We start from the raw sequence: 18,860 nt of genomic DNA, 5'->3' as shown, positions 1-18,860 counted from the left end.
CACACGGCGGGTCGTGCGTGGGCTGCTCTTGGAAGTCCAGGAGTGGCCTAGTACTTCATGTCGGTGTGTGTGCTTGATCCTGGACCGATAGACGGGCGCCGCAACAGCTCAGTGACTAGCACTGCTGGCTGTGCAGACACATGGATTTGGGCCTGTGTCTGTGGGAGTTTGCGCATTCTCCCTGTGGTTGCGTGGGTTTCCTCCGGGCGCTCCGGTTTCCTCCCACACCCCAAAGATGTGCTCTTAGGCTGATCGGTTTTTACCAAATTGACACTATTTCTTCCCTGAATCTGACTGAGTAGGGTCCCATTCGTAGACATGCAGGGTAGAATAGGTGTAGGGTGATGCGGCGGCGCGGGCTCGTTGGGCCGAATGGCCTGTTTCCCGTGCTGGGTTGTTCTTTGTTCTTTGACTGTCATATTATTCCCCATAACATCCGCCAGAGCAGATACTGTCTCACACAAGTAGCAAAGGGGTTACAATCTGGCAGCACAGGACAGCACACACAAACCCGAGCAGCTGATGGAGGCAGTAATAGCTGAGTTCACTCACACTCTTGAGGGGAGAGGGCAGAGGCAGCTTGTGGAAGGTGAAATGTGACTGGAGTCTTTAACAATGCAGCAGATACTGGAGCTGCAGTGTAAGGTATTTTAACATCCGGTGGAGTTTCCAAAGGCTGTGTGTGTCCATACACAAAGGATGGAGGAGTCAATCCAGACCAGCAGTGTTACCATGTCTCAGGTATGAACACAAATAACATCCTCCACAGAGAGATTGGTGACCTTCATGGAGAGTCACATCCAGCATATCACCCACAGCAAATACACATGAGCTGCATGTTCTCACCACCTCCAGGAGCTCTGTGGAACACGGGCTGTGGGAGGGATGGGAAAATGTGCCTGGAGTCACTGTCAGGACTTCCCAGCTGAACAGGGAGGGTCCAGTTTGCCCTGAATGGATAGAGGAGCGGCTGCCTGCAGCATTTGGGAGCTCCTCTCAGGATGCCCCTGGTGTGGGCAGTGGGTCCTCTTCTGCTCCGACTGTAACACAAACACCTCATGAAGCTATGATGACAGAGACAACTCCAGTATCTGTGCAGAGGATTCACAGTCGGCTGGATCCTTCCAAGGCTCAGGAAATCTGAGGACAAAGGCCACGGTCATTGAAATTCCCAGAGGAGAGAGATAAAGATCCTGCCTGTAGCTCAGTGGAAAGTGCGGGGATGGGGGTGGTTGTCATGGTGGGGTTGCTTCCTTGGGTTTCACAGGGTTTTACTTTGTTGTTACCGGTCACTTTGTTATGTTTGTATTTTCAGTAAATTCAGAGATGGAACACCACTAAATAAATCCTTCACCATATTACTGGGTCTTTAACAGTTCACTGGGAATGTGAGATGGGAAATACAGCACTGAATGAGCTCAGTACAATTCCAATGCCTTTGTTTCATGTAGTGACGGCTCCAGGGAAATTATAAAACATTCACAGAAACAGTAACAGTGCTGGAGATGGTGGGAGATTTATTACACTGAATGGCTGTGTGAGTTAAGGTCCATGGAAAACATGTCTGTATTACTGAATCTCCATCCTCCCTGACACATATCCCATGTCCCTGGCCTGTGGTCCATGGGGTTCCTCATCATGAAGCATCTGGTCAACACTATATTGCATCACACTTTGTTCAAAGCTTCTCCACTCTAACTCCAGGTTGTATGGAACACAGCACAACACCAGGACATTGAGACCCTCGCTGGGTATACTGAATAGTTCCACCAGATCTATCTTTAGAATTCCTCTGGCCTGTGCAATGGTCACACAATTTGTCCTGTCGCAGCTGTTTTCTCTCTCCTCTGTGACGGTGTTTGGGTTACACACAGGCACAATTACCCATCCCTTCAGTGGGTAGCGCTGGTCTTTATTAATGATTTCAGGGGATGATGGTGTCACGGGCAATGCAAACACTTGCAGCCCATCCCCAATTGCCTTTGAGAAGGAGGTGGTGAGCCATCATCTTAAATTCTGCACAGCATCTGGTACAAAATCTGGCAGGCTTTTTCCCAGATTGGAGACAAATATCACGAGGGGCCACGAGCTTAGGGTGAGGGGGGAGAAGTATAATTTGGGTGCGAGAGGGAGGTTTTTCACACAGAGGGTCGTGGGGGTATGGAATGCACTACCAAGTAAGGTGGTGGAGGCAGGCACACTGGACTTGTTTAAGGTTTACTTAAATAGGCACATGAGTGAAACAGGGATGGAGGGTTATCGGAGGCTGTTTTAAATAAGGGTCAGAGCCTCGGGATGTTCCTGGAAATCTAATGCTACATGTGTTGATGTTTTGCCTCTTTTACTCTGGTGTGCCGGATCACCTTGTTGTCTAACGAGGGGCATGCACACGGTGGGTCGTGCGTGGGCTGCTCTTGGATGTTTCGAGAGTGGCCTAGTACTTCACGTTGTTTGTGTGTGCTTAAACCTGGACCAGCAGATGGGCACCACAACAGCTCAGTGACTATCACTGCTAGCTGTGCAGATACATGGATTTGGGCCAGTGTCTGTGGGAGTTTGCACATTCTCCCTGTGGTTGCGTGGGTTTCCTCCGGGTGCTCCGGTTTCCTCCCACACCCCAAAGATGTGCTCTTAGGCTGATTGGTGTAACAAATTGTCCCTAAATTATTCTCCCCTGAATCTGGTTTCCAATGGGGGTACCATAAGCATAGACACGGGTCAAGGATGGTGTAGGAAAAATACATTGTTAAGATGGCGGCGCGGGCTCGTTGGGCCGAAGGGCCTGTTTCCCGTGCTGTGTTGTTCTTTGTAAAACCGTTAGGAAGGGATATCCGGGATTCTGATCCCACATCAGTGATGGAAAAGCAATATATTCCAAGTCAGAATGGTGTGTGGTTTGGAAAGAAATCTGAAGCTGGTTGGTGTTCCATCCTTCTGATATCCTTGCCCATCTCAGTGATGGATAGTGCCTGTTTGGATGATGCTGTCTCAGGAACCTTGGTGAGCTGCTCCATTCCACCTTGTGTGTGGTAAAATCCTGCCACTGTGTGTCAGTGGTAGAGACAGTCAATGTTTAATTTGGTGAATGGCCAGCTGATCCAGTGGCTCCTTTTCCCTGGATGAGCTTCTTCAGTGTTTCTGAAGCTGCATCAATCCAGCAAGATGAGCAGATTCCATCACACTGCTGACTTGTGCCTTGGGCAACAATTTGGGAGACAGGAGGCAAGTTCCTCATCTCCGAATTCCCAGGCTGTGATCTACCCTTGGAGCCACAGTGTTTACAGTTCAGTGTCTGTTCAATGGTCCCAGTGCGGCCCCCACCACTCAGGATGTTGCTGGTTGAGGATTCAGTGATGGTGCTGCCATTCAATGTAAAGGGAATATGGTTTTGATTCCCTTCTGTTGGAGATGGTCCTTGCATTGTATTTGTGGAGTGAAACATTACTTGCCATTTATCAGGTTAAGTCTGAATGTTCTTCAGACCTTAATGCACTAGCTCTGTTGAAGAGTCATCCAGATTCGAAGGGTTAGCTGTTCTCTCTCCACAGAAGCTGTCAGACATGCTGTGATTTTCCAGCATTTTCTGTTTTGTTCAGGTCTTGCTGTTTATGGACATGAACTGCTTCAGTATCTGAGGAATTGTGAACAGTACTGAACATTGTACAATCATTAGTGAGCATCCTCACTCTGACCTTATAATGGAAGGAAGGACATTGATAAAGCAATTGAAGGTGGTTGGGCTTCGGACATCACCCTGAGGAACTCCTGCAGTGATGTTCATGAGGCACTGGAAGGATTCCACATTTTCTGATGATCAAGAGCAGACTGATGGAGTAGTAATTCACCAGATTGGATTTGTCCTGTTTTGTTCCACATTGTCCGATAGATCCAGTGTTGTAGCTGTACTGGAACAGCTTGGCTCGGGGGATGGCTAGTTATGGAGCACAATTCTTCAGTTCCATTGCTGGGGTACTGCCAGGCTGACAAATTTTGCAGTACACAGTGCCATCAGTCATTTCTTTACCTCACATACAGTGAATCAAACTGATATCTGTAATGCTGGGGACCTCAGGAGGAGGCTGAGATTAATCATTCTACTCAGCACTTCTGGCTGAAGGTGGCACTGAATCTCTGGGTTCCCTCATCAGTAATGATGGAATTCTTGTGGTATGTTTATAGAATCATACAATTCCCACAGTGTAGGAGGAGGCCCTTTGGCCCATCGAGTCTTCACCAATTCTTTGAAAGAATATCATACCCAGGCCCTATCTCTGTAACCCCACATATATGGCCCACTAATCCTCCTAACCTACACACCCTGAGACACAGGGACAACGTAGCATAGCCAGTCAGGCGAAACTGTACATCTTTGGACTGTGGAAGGTAACCCACACAGACATGGGGAAAATATGCAAACTCTACACGTACAGATACCCAAGGCCGGAATTGAGCCCTGGTCCCTGGTGCTGTGAGGCAGCAGTGTTAACCACTGTGTCGCCTAATGTAACCAGCATGTCCAACATTTGTTCCATGTCTAACACTATCTATGAGTGGATTTGGCACGACAGCAGATCTCTGATCTGATCCATTGGTTTTGGTGTGATTGAGCTCGGTCTATCATATTGATTAGGGATAAATTGATTAGGGATAGTCAACACGGTTTTGTGAAGGGTAGGTCGTGCCTCACAAACCTTATCGAGCTTTTGAAAAGGTGACCAAAGAGGTGGATGAGGGTAAGGCAGTTGACGTGGCGTGTATGGATTTTAACAAAGCGTTTGATAAGGTTCCCCATAGTAGGCTACTGCAGAAAATGCAGATGCATGGGATTGAGGGCGATTTAGCAGTTTGGATCAGGAATTGGCAGCTGATAGAAGACAGGGGGTGGTGGTTGATGGGAAATATTCAACCTGGAGTTCAGTTACTAGTGGTGTACCTCAGGGATCTGTTTTGGGGCCACTGCTGTTTGTCATTTTTATAAATGACCTAGATGAGGGTGTAGAAGGATGGATTAGTAAATTTGCTGACGACACCAAAGTCGGAGGAGTTGTAGACAGTGAGGATGGATGTTACAGTTTGCAGAGGGACATAGATAAGCTGCAGAGCTGGGCTGAGAGGTGGCAGATGGAGTTTAATACGGAAAAGTGTGAGGTGATTCACTTTGGTAAGAGTAACAGGAGTACAGAATATAGGGCTAATGGAAGGACTCTTAGTAGTGTTGACGAGCAGAGGGATCTCGGGGTACATGTGCATAGATCCCTGAAAGTTGGCACCCAGGTTGATAAGGTTGTTAAGAAGGCGTACGGTGTGTTAGCTTTTATTGGTAGAGGGATTGAATTTCGGAGCCGTGAGGTCATGTTACAACTGTACAAAACTCTGGTGTGGCCGCACTTGGAGTATTGCGTACAGTTCTGGTCGCTGCATTACAAGAAAGATGTGGAGGCATTGGAAAGGGTGCAGAGGAGGTTTACCAGGATGTTGCCTGGTATGGTGGGAAGGTTCAAGGGAAAACTGCAATGGGTGCAGGAAAGGCATGTGCTGGTTAGGAGAAAGGATGGGAAAGGTAGGATTGGAGAGCTGTGGATTACTAGAGATATAGAAGACCTGGTTAGGAAGAAACAAGAGGCGTATGTCAGGTCTAAGCAGCTGGGAACGGAGAGAGAGTAGGAGGGATCTCAAACGGGGAGTTAGGAGAGCAAAGAGAGGGCATGAGATGGCTTTGGCAGGTAGGGTTAAGGAGAATCCAAAGGCGTTTTACTCCTATCTTAAGAACAAAAGGGTGGCTCGGGGTAAAATCGGTCCTCTCAGGGACAGACGTGGGGAATTGTGCTTAGAGGCAGAGGGAATGGGGGAGATCCTGAATGAATACTTTGCGTCGGTATTCACGAAGGAGAGGGGCTTGATGTCTGGTACAGTCATCGAGGGAGCGGTAGACCGATTGAAAGATCTATCGATTACGAGGGAAGAAGTGTTAGGGCTTTTAGCTGGCATTAAAACCGATAAATCTCCGGGGCCTGATTGCATTTATCCTAGGCTGCTTAGAGAGGCAAAGGATGAGATTGCTGGGCCTCTGACACAAATCATTGTGTCTTCTTTGGACACAGGTGAGGTCATGATGTGGATGTGCCGGCGTTGGACTGGGGTAAACACAGTAAAAAGTCTGACAACACCAGGTTTTAGTCCAACCGGTTGTAAATCGGTTGGACTAAAACCTGGTGTTGTCAGACTTTTCACAGGTGAGGTCCCAGAGGACTGGAGGATAGCGAATGTGGTACCATTGTTTAAAAAGGGTAGGAGGGATAACCCGGGTAACTATAGGCCGGTGAGCTTAACGTCAGTGGTAGGTAAGTTGACGGAGAGGATTCTTAGGGATAGGATGTATGCGCACTTGGAGCGTTGTGATCTGATTAAGGATACGCAGCATGGCTTTGTAAAGGGGAAGTCTTGCCTTACGAATCTGGTAGAATTTTTTGAGGAGGTGACAAAAACAGTCGACGGAGGACGAGCCACTTATGTCGTCTGTATGTATTTCAGTAAGGCATTTGACAAAGTCCCTCACGGTAGGTTGGTACAGAAGATTAAAGCTCATGGGGTATATGGTCAGGTATCTAGATGGGTTGAGAACTGGCTTGCAAAGAGGAGTCAGAGAGTAGTTGTGGAGGGGTCTTTTTCCAGCTGGAGGTCTGTCACTAGTGGTGTGCTGCAGGGCTCGGTACTGGGACCTCTTCTCTTTGTAGTGTATATAAATGATTTGGAAAAGGGAGTAGGTGGTGTGATCAGCAAATTTGCTGATGACACCAAGATGGCTGGATTGGCGGGCAGTGAGGAGCAGTGTCTGGCAATACAGCGGGATATTGATAGGCTGGTATATTGGGCAGATACGTGGCAAATGGAGTTTAATCCTGATAAATGTGAGGTGATGCATTTTGGCTGGAATAATGTAGGGGGGAGTTATATGATAAAGGGTAAGCCCGTAAGGAATATAGAATCGCAGCGAGACCTGGGGGTGCAAGTGCACAAGTCTTTGATGGTGGCAGTGCAAGTGGAGAGTGTGGTGAAGAAAGCCTATGGTATGTTAGCCTTTATAGGAAGGGGTATAGAATATAAGAGCTGGAGTCTAATGCTGCAGTTGTATAGGACGTTGGTTCGGCCGCATTTGGAGTACTGCATCCAGTTCTGGTCGCCTTACTACCGGAAGGACGTGGAGACTCTGGAGAGAGTGCAGAGGAGGTTTACCAGGATGTTGCCTGGTATGGAAGGACTGGGGTATAGGGAAAGATTGAAGAAATTGGGGCTCTTTTCCCTTGAAAGATGGCGACTGAGGGGGGATCTAATAGAGGTATATAAGATTATGAAGGGTACATATAGAGTAAACAGAGGTAAGCTATTTCCTATAATAGAGACACGTAGGACAAGGGGCCATGGACTTAAGGTGAGGGGGGGAGAGGTATAACACAGATATTAGAGGGAGGTTTTTCACACAGAGGGTAGTGGGGGTATGGAATGCTCTGCCAAGTAAGGTGGTGGAGGCAGGCACGCTAGAGTCCTTTAAGAGTAACTTAGACAGGCACATGACTGAGTTGGAGATGGGTGAATATAGGAGATTGTTTTAAACAAGGGTCATTAGCACTGGGGAGTCCCTGGTAATGTAAATGGGTTTGGTACAATAATAATGTTTTTTTTTCTCTTTTCATTCACAGGTTTTAAGTCGGTCCACCTCGTGTCCAACAAGGGGCATACACGCGATGGGTCGTACTGGGGCTGCTCTTGGTTGTTCGAGATTGGCCTAGTGCTTCATGTCGTTAGTGTGTGCCTAAACTGGACCAGATACTGGGCAAGACGACAGCTCAGTGACTATCGCTGATTGCTGTGCAGACACATGGATTTGGGCCGGTGTCTGTGGGAGTTTGCGCATTCTCCCTGTGCTTGCGTGGGTTTTCTCCGGGTGCTCCGGTTTCCTCCCACACCCCAAAGATGTGCTGTTAGGCTGATTGGCAGGAATAAATTGTCCCTAAATCAGTTTCCCTCAATGTGGATGGCCATAAACATAGATAAGGGTCATGGGTGGAGGGGGGACTGGTGGTGTTGAGATGGCGGTGCGGGCTCGTTGGGCCGAAGGGCCTGTTTCCCGGGCTGTTTTTGTTCTTTTGTTCTTTTGTCTTATGAGGAGAGGCTGAGGGACTTGAGGTTATTTTCATTCGAGAGAAGAAGGTTATGAGGTGACCTAATTGAGGCATACAAGATGATCAGAGGGTTAGATAGGGTGGACAGTGAGAGCCTTTTACCTCGGATGGTGATGGCTAACATGAGGGGACATAGCTTTAAATTAAGGGGTGGTAATTATAGGACGGATGTCAGAGGTAGGTTCTTTACTCAGAGGGTAGTAAGGGCGTGGAATGCCCTGCCTGCAGCAGTTGTGGACTCGCCAACTTTAAGGGCGTTCAAATGGTCAGTGGATAGGTATGGGTAGGTATGGATTGGTATGGAGGGAAGGTCCTTTGAGGAGAGACTGAAGGATTTGAGGTTGTTTTCCTTAGAAAGAAGGCAGCTAAGAGGGGACCTTATTGAAACATATAAGATGATTAGAGGTTTAGATAGGGTGGACAGTGATAGCCTTTTTCCTCGGATGGAGAAAGCTAGCACGAGGGGGCATGGCTTTAAATTAAGGGGGGGTAGTTATAGGACGGACGTCAGGGGTAGGTTCTTTACCCAGAGAGTGGTGAGGGATTGGAATGCCCTGCCTGCTGCAGTTGTAAATGTGCCTAGTTTGGGGGTGTTTAAGAGATCCGTGGATAGGTTTATGGATGGAAAGGGATTGGTTTAGGTTAGAGGGTCATTGCTTTTTAACTGGTCAGCGCAACATCGTGGGCCGAAGGGCCTGTTCTGTGCTGTAATGTTCTATGTTCTATTAATAATGGACATTGTTTTTAAGAACACAAATAATGATACTAAATATACCATTGCTATCAGTATTCGTGTTATTAAAAACAGTGTCCACTATTAGTAAACACACAATAAGCTGAGAATCAAAGTTGGAGACACTGAAATAAAAGAGACAAAGGCAGCCTGGATATGAAGTTATCTTTTATTTCAGGGTCTCCAACTTTGATTCTCAGCTTATTGTGTGTTTACTAATAGTGGACACTGTTTTTAATAACACGAATACTGATAGCAATGGTATATTTAGTATCATTATTTGTGTTCTTAAAAACAATGTCCATTATTAATAGAACATAGAACATTACAGCACAGAACAGGCCCTTCGGCCCACGATGTTGCACTGACCAATTAAAAAGCAATGACCCTCTAACCTAAACCAACCCTTTCCATCCATAAACCTATCCACGGATCTCTTAAACACCCCCAAACTAGGCGCATTTACAACTGCAGCAGGCAGGGCATTCCAATCCCTCACCACCCTCTGGGTAAAGAACCTACCCCTGACGTCCGTCCTATAACTACCCCCCTCTTAATTTAAAGCCATGCCCCCTCATGCTGGCATTCTCCATCCGAGGAAAAAGGCTATCACTGTCCACCCTATCTAAACCTCTAATCATCTTATATGTTTCAATAAGGTCCCCTCTTAGCTGCCTTCTTTCTAACAAAAACAACCCCAAATCCCTCAGTCTCTCCTCATAGGACCTCCCCTCCATACCAGGCAACATCCTGGTAAACCTCCTCTGCACCCTCTCCAAAGCCTCCACATCCTTCCTATAATGTGGGGACCAGAACTGCACACAGTACTCCAAGTGCGGACGCACCAGAGTTTTGTACAGTTGCAACATGACGCTGCGGCTCCTAAATTCAATCTCCCTACCAATAAACGCCAAGACACCGTATGCCTTCCTAACAACCTTATCTACTTGATTCCCAACTTTCAGGGATCTATGCACATATACACCTAGATCCCTCTGTTCATCAACACTATTCAGAGTCCTACCGTTAGCCCTATACTCTACACATCTGTTATTCCTGCCAAAGTGAATTACCTCACACTTTTCCACATTAAACTCCATCCGCCACCTCTCGGCCCAGCTCTGCAACTTGTCCAAGTCTCTCTGTAAACTATGACACCCTTCCTCACTATCTACCACACCTCCGACTTTGGTGTCATCAGCAAATTTACTAATCCAAAGAACAAAGAACAAAGAACAACACAGCACGGGAAACAGGCCCTTCGGCCCAACGAGCCCGCACCGCCGTCCCACTGTCTCAGTGACCTATTCATGATTTTAGTCTACGCCTAATGTGCGAGGATCAGGGAGGTCCAATTTAGTACCCAATCAATCAGCCTAAAAGCACATCTTTGGGATGTGGGAGGAAACCGGAGCACCCGGAGGAAACCCACGCAACCACGGGGAGAACGTGCAAACTCCCACAGACACAGGCCCAAATCCATGTGTCCACACAGCAACAGAGATAGTCTCTGAGCTGTCATGTTGCCCTCGAGATGGTCCAGTTTAAGCACACTAACAACATGAAGCAATAGGCAACTCCCGAATCCACCCAACTATACCCTCATCCAGATCATTAATAAAAATTACAAACAGCAGTGGCCCCAAAACAGATCCCTGACGTACATCACTTGTAACCGAACTCCATGACGAATACTTACCATCAACCACCACCCTCTGTCTCCTATCTGTTAGCCAATTCCTGATCCAATTAACTAAATCACCCTCAATCCCATACATCTGCATTTTCTGCAGAAGCCTTCCATGGTGAACCTGGTAATAGGGACATTACCATGGTAACAGGGACATGATTCAGACTATTCTGCACTGGGATTATTGCCGTTGCCAGCTGAGCTGTGCCTTGAACTGCTGGGCTGTAAGCTGTGGAATTCTCTTCATAACCCTCCCCACTTCCATCTCTGCATTCTCTTTTAAGATGCTCCTTAAGCTCCATTTAATATAAATTTGAGAGTGGATCCCTCGGGATAAAACTCATCAGAATTCAATGTAGTTTGTAATCTGCCTTACCAATATACAGCAGTTTTCTATGTTTAATCAAACTGAGAAGCTGACAGACATAAACATCTATAATCTGAATGACAAATTAAACTAAATTGAACATGCGACCAGCCATATCTGGTAATTCTATAAACATTTAATTGTTTTCTCCATCTTTTTTATTCTCATGAATGGTTTTGAGAATAATTATAAATGATTAGTTAAATCTTTCACTCCTGAATCTCGCAGTTTATTGTAACTCAGGTTCAGACACATCACTGACTGGTTTGTACTGAGAGCAGAGGTGAGAATATCTGAGGCTGTTACTCTCCAAACTGGAGATCAGAGAGAGAAAGATTTCAGGAATCAGAGTGAATCCGTGATGTTTAACACGAATACTGACAGGAATGATGTGGAATGGTTATTAATGACACTATTACTGACACTGATAATAATTTACAGTGTTAGACATCCACTGATTATTAACACAATCTCACACAGTCTGATACTTACTCCAGTTTCTGTATTTTACATTCTGGTTTCCTCAGAGCCGCAGACAATAGTTTCACTCCTGAATATCCCACTTTACTGCCACCCAGACTAAATGGAGAAAGTGAGAAACACATTAAATTCAGATTAATATTCGGCAGGAGAAATAGCTGGGTCTATTTTTGTGTCAGAAACTTAGCACCAATGGTGAACTGATTTAAGTTACGACACTATACCTCACCCAAGTTGATCTTTCTCTACACCCTAGCTATGACTGTAACACTACATTCTGGACTCTTTCCTTTCCTTCCCTATGTACGGTATGCTTTGGCACTAATAAATGTGACAATAATAAATAATATCAAACCCTTTCTGTTGAATGGAAAAGGCAACAGTCAGCATTGAAAAATGATGAACAATTCACTCTCACTGGTTTGCCTACTGGGGGAATCCACTTCTACATCTCTCAAAATATATATTTTGTTTAATTGTCCATGGGATATGGGTGTCGATGGCTAGACCAGCATTTATTTCCCACTGCTAATGGCCCCTAGAGGAGGAGCTGCCCATATCCTGTGAACAAGAAAGTAATTTTAAACATGTCCCACATTCTGGTCTCATTTCCTGATCATCAGAATTACCCTCCTGAATCTCACTGACCCTGCTACGTTTCCAGAAATTCAAATCATTTCTGCTGTTACGTAAATCCAGGATTTTATGAGAATTGTACATTTTACTGAGAGTTAAATGGTAAAGCTGTGAGAGTGGATCCCTCTTAGTGCCTCTTAACTATTGACATTGTATCATCTATCTCAGTTTGTTGGAGTGGATGAAGGGAGGGCCAGGAGCCAGTAACCACAACCTAAAAGAGTGGGTCTATCTAATTTAGTCAAGTCTGTGGCTCCAGCCTGGAGCAGTGCTGTTAAACTTAGCTGATTGTCGGAGGGTCAGTTAATCATTTAACTACTCTGAGGCGGCCCACACTGAGTTCAAAAGGGAAATGGTGAATCAAATCGTAAGACAGAGGAAAACTAAATCCATTGGTTGGTAAACAAAACATGCTGTTTGCCACTGGCGTTATATTGCTGTGAATTGGAGGAAGCAACAGAAAGGGTCAATGACGGTTCTGCTGTTGATGTGGTGTACACGGATATTCAAAAATCATCTGATGCAGTGACACAACAGACTTGTGGCATAAGCTCATTAAATAAATGGGAAAGTATTAATGTGGATACAAAATTGGGTGAATAAAGAGTAATGGATATTTTCCAGGCTGGAGGATGTCTGTAGTGGAGAATCCTAGCGGTCAGTATTGGGATTCCTGCTTTTCCCTGATATATATGAATGATCTCGGTGTTTACAGTCTTGAGGAAAATTTCAAAGTTTGTTAGTCACAGAAATCTTTGCAGCATCGGAAACTGTGAGGAGGAGAGCTTGGGACTGAAAAACAGACCATGGTGGAGTGTACAGATAGGTGGCAGATTAAGTTCAATGCAGAGACGTGTGAGGTGAGACTTTCAGGAAACATGTACATGAGGAAGCAATATAAAATAATCGGTAGAATTGTTAACGGATTGCAGGATCAGAGGGACTGGACGTATATGTACATCGATCATTGCTGTTAGCAGGGTAAGTGTAGGTAGCAGTTAATAAAGAATACAGTATCTTGGGATTTACTGTAATGAAATAGTTTATGTTTGTGGGTATCAGATAATAATCCCTGAGTTTAAGTTTAATTTGTGTTTCTGTGCTTGTGAGCTCAGAAAGGGCCAAAACTTTAATTTCACTTCATGTTAAACAAAGCTGCCTGCCTGGTTTCACTTTAAACTGTTCCTGCATTTTAATTTAAGGGTTACAATACTGTAAGAGTTATAGAGGTTAAGAAAATGGTTGCTGATATTCAGAGGCCCACAGTGAATGACAGAAACACTGAGTTTCAGTTGTAACCAGTTAACCCAAGAAGCAAGACGGTGTTTACAGAGGCTGCCAGTAGAGGAAGGGCAATGCAGGGATTCAGAAAGCAGAACCCAGAAGATAAATCACCGTCAGAAACCAAGAAGGAAAAGAGGAGTGTCAGGAAGATAGAAGTCAAAGTGACAATAAAACCTGAATCTGAACAAGCTACTGCTCCTGAAGTTAAAGAGAGGAGCAGAGAGAGGCTCCCAGTTACAGACAGAGCTGCTAGGTGCAGACATGGTAAAGTTTGCTCACGAGAATCCAAACACCTGATATCATCCTAAAGTTGGTGACACCTTCATACAGCCAAGAGGAGCTGTGTACTGTTGGCCTGGCTGAGTATGGAGGAATACTGAAAGGAAACATTGAAATATTGGAGGGGGATCCTTGGTGAAGGCATCTGAGAGGAAGTGTTGACTGGGAAAGGATTCCAAAGGCTGTTTTTCCCCTGGAGTGGAGTTTCTGGAGCAGAAGTAAGAGTCCCAGTGAGATGAGTTTTCTCACATTGTTACAAACATTTGGGGGGATTTGAAGAAGAATCCACTGCAGTTACTTTGGGCGGCATCTGTCACTTGGTTTCAGAGATGGGGTAGCTGACCACGGGTGGCTTGTTGGTTTACACTGACTGTGTACTTACTGAGAACATTAAAGCATAAGATCTATTCTGTAACTCATGTCATCCTTACAGATCTGCAGACAACTGTGAAGTTAGATGGGTGAAGTAGTGGGGCACTGTAGTTTTTTCTTTACAAAGGTTTTAGTCTTTTGTTAAAAGTTAATCAACTGCCTTGTTCTTCTGTTCATCTACATTTCTAAATAATAAATAAAAGTCACGATTTACTAAGCCGGTGTTCTGCTCTTAGACCTGACTGTCCAGACATCAGCTGGGATCATAACATTGTCAATAGGGGCATAGAGTACAAGAGCAAGGAGGCTGTGCCAAATCTGAAAAAAGATCTCACTGCACAGTGTCATACTTTAGGAAGGCTTAGAACACATTGGAGAGAGTGCTGAAGATGTTTACAAGATTGGCTACAAGGCTGTGAAACTTAAATCACGAGGATTGACTGGAGAGGTTGTTCTCCTTGGAAGGAAGAATACTAAGAGGAGATTTGAAATGTTCAAAATAGTGATGGTGCTGGACAGAGCAGGTAGCAAATCAACATTTGCTGTTTGGACAAGGATCAACAACACGATTTAAATTGATTTGCAAAAGATGCAAATACAGTGTGAAAAAAACTATTTTTAAACACTGAGTGGTTCAGGTTTTATGAGGCTGCAGTGAGAGAGAAAACTGGTAGGCTGCTGTAACCTAACAGGAGTTTTTATTACATAACTGCCCACTGTAAAGTTTAATACAAGACTGAACTTCCACTTCAACCCTGACTGATGTCACCGGTGATCACATGAATTATAAAGGGACACTGTCCGATATAACACACACCAACTATAATACATGAGAGGCAGCGTATAGGAAAATAATCCTGATAATAATTAGCCACAAACTGTAAGCTGTACTGAACACAGAAACAATTATTTTTCTAGCATCATACAGAATCAGATGGTTTTTGTTGGGAGAGTGAAATATTTATTTTTAAATTTTGTAGGGAGGCCTTTACACCTCTAATTATTTAAAATGTATCCCAATAATGCTTTCATTCACCCAAGGAATGTGATCATCGCTGGTGTTGCCAACATTTTATTGCCTGTGCCTATTTACCCACGAGAATCTGCCTTCTTGAAATGATGTAGTTTTATCAGAGAATCATAGATTTATTACAGGTTCAGAATGAGGCCAATCGGCCCATCATGTCTGCAGCTGCTCTGAAATGAACATTATTACTCTGCACCATTCTCCCACACTTTCTCTGTGACCATTGGGCATTGTTTCTCTCTTGACTTCCTCGAATGAACATGTCTCTGTTTTATTAGAACAAAGGAAATGGCTTCTCAACAATGAAAATATCCGCTATGAGACCAAACAAACAGTTACCTCAACTCCTGACACTTGTGCAGAACGGGTCCCAGTCGCTGGATCCCTTCACACTGAATGTAGCATCGCTCCAGATCGAGGTGTTTTATTGTATCACAGAGTCCAATGACATGAAACAGGACTGCACAGTCAATCGGGGTCAGTCGCAATCCCCTAAATGAAAGTGTTTTCACAGATCCCACTGTGATCTCAGCCAGTGCTTTATTCTGAGACTCAAACAGGTAGTGGAATGTGTTCAGGAGCTTCCTTTTCCCAGTTTCAGTCTGTGTGTTTCCAATCTGCCCTTCAACCGTCTCCTTCACCCAGTCAATCACTCGGCAGGTTGTCTGATGAGGAAATTTACCCAGAAACTCCTCCAGGGGTCGAGCTGACTGTGGGGAGGAGAGACCAGCAACAAAACGGAGAAATATCTCAAATCGCCCATCTTCCTCACTGTGGGCTTCACTGAGGAGTTTCCCGATCTCCCCGGGATCTGGAGTCAGGAATTGTGTGAGTGCAGATACAAACTCTTGGATGGTGAGGTGTGGGAATGTATAAACCACATTCTGGACAGAATCATATCTCTCTAAAAGTTCCATCAGGAACCCAGACAGGAACTGGGAAGGTTGTAGATCGTACTCAATCAAATCTTCATTTCCAAACACAATCTTCTTCTTGGAGACTCCTGTGTAGGCCATCTCACCAAGCTTCAGTAACACATCACGGGAGTTTTCAATCTCATGGCCATGGTTTTTCAGAATGTTGTAAATATAGTAGGAATATAGTTGGGTGATGGTCTTGGGAACTTGCTGCTGTTTCCTGTCTCTTTGTGTAAAGAAGGGACCCAGTGACAGACCGAGGATCCAGCAGTAGGAAGGGTTGTAACACATGGTGTACAGGATCTCGTTCTCCTCCACGTGTTTGAAAACAGCTGCTGCCACCATCTGATCTTCAAAAAACTTGTTGAAATATTCCTTCCGTTCATCACCAACAAATCCCAGGATTTCAGCCCAGACACTGATCTCAGCCTTTTCTAATAAATGTAATGCAGTGGGGCGGCTGGTCACTAGCACTGAACATCCTGGGAGCAGCTTGTGCTGTATTAAACTGTACACAATGTCAGACACTTCACACCAGCATTCAGGATCTGTGCACATGGACTGAGGTTCTGTATTTCTCCGATTGTCGGCAAAATCAATCGTGTCCTTGAATTCATCCAAACCATCGAATATAAACAGCAATCCCTCTGGGTTCTTCCAGAGCTCTCCCAGAATATTCCCAAAGTAAGGATACTGATCCAGTATCAGATTCCTCAGGTTTATTCTACCGTTAATAGTGTTCAAATCCCGGAATTTAAAACTGAAGACAAATTGGAAGTGTGGGTATATTTTCCCAGTGGCCCAGTCATAAACTATCTTTTGTACCATTGTTGTTTTTCCAATTCCCGGGACTCCGCTCACTGCTGCTGAATTCCCAGATTTGGATCTTGAATGGGATTTGTGGAATAATCTCCTCATTTTCTGCAGCAAACTGCCCCTCTGGGAAAAGCTGCTCTGGAACAATTGATCTGTTCGGATTTTTTCCAGTTCTCTCCGGAGATGTTTCTCTCTCCATTCTTCATGATCTCGGCCTCTTGCCAGCAGTTCATGTTCGACAAGTCTCCGATCTCGAACATTGGAAATAACCGTTAGCTCAGCGTATTGATCAACCAGCTGGAAAATCTTAACCTTCTCCTTTATGAGGATAGTGTTCACTCTCAGTGTTTCAGTTTGTACCCGGAGTGTCTCCTTGTGTTTCTGTTGGAGATCTTCAATCAGAACAGAAAGAAAATGTGTTTTTTTATTTTTCTTTGCATTAATAAGTAACTTCTCAAGACCACTATGCTGAAAACAGATTTAATTCATTAAAAAGTTAATGGAAATCTCATTTGAAAGTGAACAAAAGCTAAGACAATGTTCATATCCTTTCTTGATTCTATCTGTATCTGAATACAGATCTCTATTCCGGTAATATTTTCTCTCTAACTGTGAATACTACCCAAGCTGCCGTGTATTGTAGACAGTACAAATCCCCACGTGATCCTGAATGCACAACAATGGAGATTCCAGTCATTCAATGTTTGAATCCTTCAGCGATGTTTCCCCAGCTGAGTTCTGGATATTGTTCGGAGTTGGGGCACACATTGCTCAGCGGCTGAATGCTATCATAGCAGGTTTTTTACTATTTTTATTTGTGATGTTGTGCACAGTCGGAGGGAGAAAATTGTATGCGACGTGTGTCCGTATGGAAATGCACCTCCATCTCGGCATCCTGAGAGTGCGCACAGCGTTTCAGGACTCTGCCAGGCTGTGTATCAGGGTACTGCCGGCTGCGTACAGGGTTTCACAGTGTATCAGGATTCTGCCGGCTGTGTACAGGTTTCACAGTGTATCAGGATCCTGCCAGGTGTGTACAGGGTTTCACAGTGTATCAGGATCCTGCCCGGTGTGTACAGGTTTCACAGTGTATCAGGATCCTGCCAGGTGTGTACAGGGTTTCACAGTGTAGCAGGATCCTGCCAGGTGTGTACAGGGTTTCACAGTGTAGCAGGATCCTGCCAGGTGTGTACAGGGTTTCACAGTGTAGCAGGATCCTGCCAGGTGTGTACAGGGTTTCACAGTGCATCATGATCCTGCCCAGTGTGTACAGGTTTCACAGTGTATCAGGATCCTGCCAGGTGTGTACGGGGTTTCACAGTGTATCAGGATCCTGCCCAGTGTGTACAGGTTTCACAGTGTATCAGGATCCTGCCAGGTGTGTACGGGGTTTCACAGTGTATCAGGATCCTGTCAGGTGTGTACAGGGTGTCACAGTGTATCAGGATCCTGCCAGATGTGTACGGGGTTTCACAGTGTATCAGGATCCTGCCAGGTGTGTACAGGGTTTCACAGTGTATCAGGATCCTGCCAGGTGTGTACAGGGTTTCACGGTGTATCAGGATCCTGCCAGGTGTGTACAGGGTTTCACGGTGTATCAGGATCCTGCCAGGTGTGTACAGGTTTCACAGTGTATCAGGATTCTGCCGGCTGTGTACAGGTTTCACAGTGTATCAGGATCCTGCCAGGTGTGTACAGGGTTTCACAGTGTATCAGGATCCTGCCAGGTGTGTACAGGGTTTCACAGTGTATCAGGATCCTGCCAGGTGTGTACAGGTTTCACAGTGTATCAGGATCCTGCCGGGTGTGTACAGGGTTTCACAGTGTATCAGGACCCTGCCAGGTGTGTACAGGGTTTCACAGTGTATCAGGATCCTGCCAGGTGTGTACAGGGTTTCACAGTGTATCTGCATCCTGCCTGGTGTGTACAGGGTTTCACAGTGTATCAGGATCCTGCCGGGTGTGTACAGGGTTTCACAGTGTATCAGGATCCTGCCAGGTGTGTACAGGGTTTCACAGTGTATCTGCATCCTGCCTGGTGTGTACAGGGTTTCACAGTGTATCAGGATCCTGCCGGGT

The 18,860-nt window shown here is 45.4% G+C and overlaps 1 protein-coding gene across 1 annotated transcript in view; it reads right to left on the bottom strand.

Moving 5' to 3' along the window:
- Nucleotides 1-18,860, bottom strand: part of LOC145337934 (NACHT, LRR and PYD domains-containing protein 3-like) — an 89,276-nt gene that overhangs the window by 69,054 nt on the left and 1,362 nt on the right. The window contains exons 2-3 of the mRNA XM_080182717.1: nucleotides 15,388-17,173; nucleotides 11,463-11,549 (exon numbers count right to left, since the gene is read on the bottom strand). Of these exons, the coding sequence (XP_080038843.1) occupies nucleotides 11,463-11,549; nucleotides 15,388-17,173 (1,873 nt within the window). The remainder of the gene's footprint in view (nucleotides 1-11,462; nucleotides 11,550-15,387; nucleotides 17,174-18,860) is intronic.

The sequence above is a fragment of the Carcharhinus amblyrhynchos genome, unplaced genomic scaffold, assembly GCF_965287045.1.
Source record: "Carcharhinus amblyrhynchos unplaced genomic scaffold, sCarAmb.v2.hapA scaffold_82, whole genome shotgun sequence".
NCBI lineage: Eukaryota > Metazoa > Chordata > Chondrichthyes > Carcharhiniformes > Carcharhinidae > Carcharhinus > Carcharhinus amblyrhynchos.
This window is presented reverse-complemented; position numbering and strand designations above follow the sequence as displayed.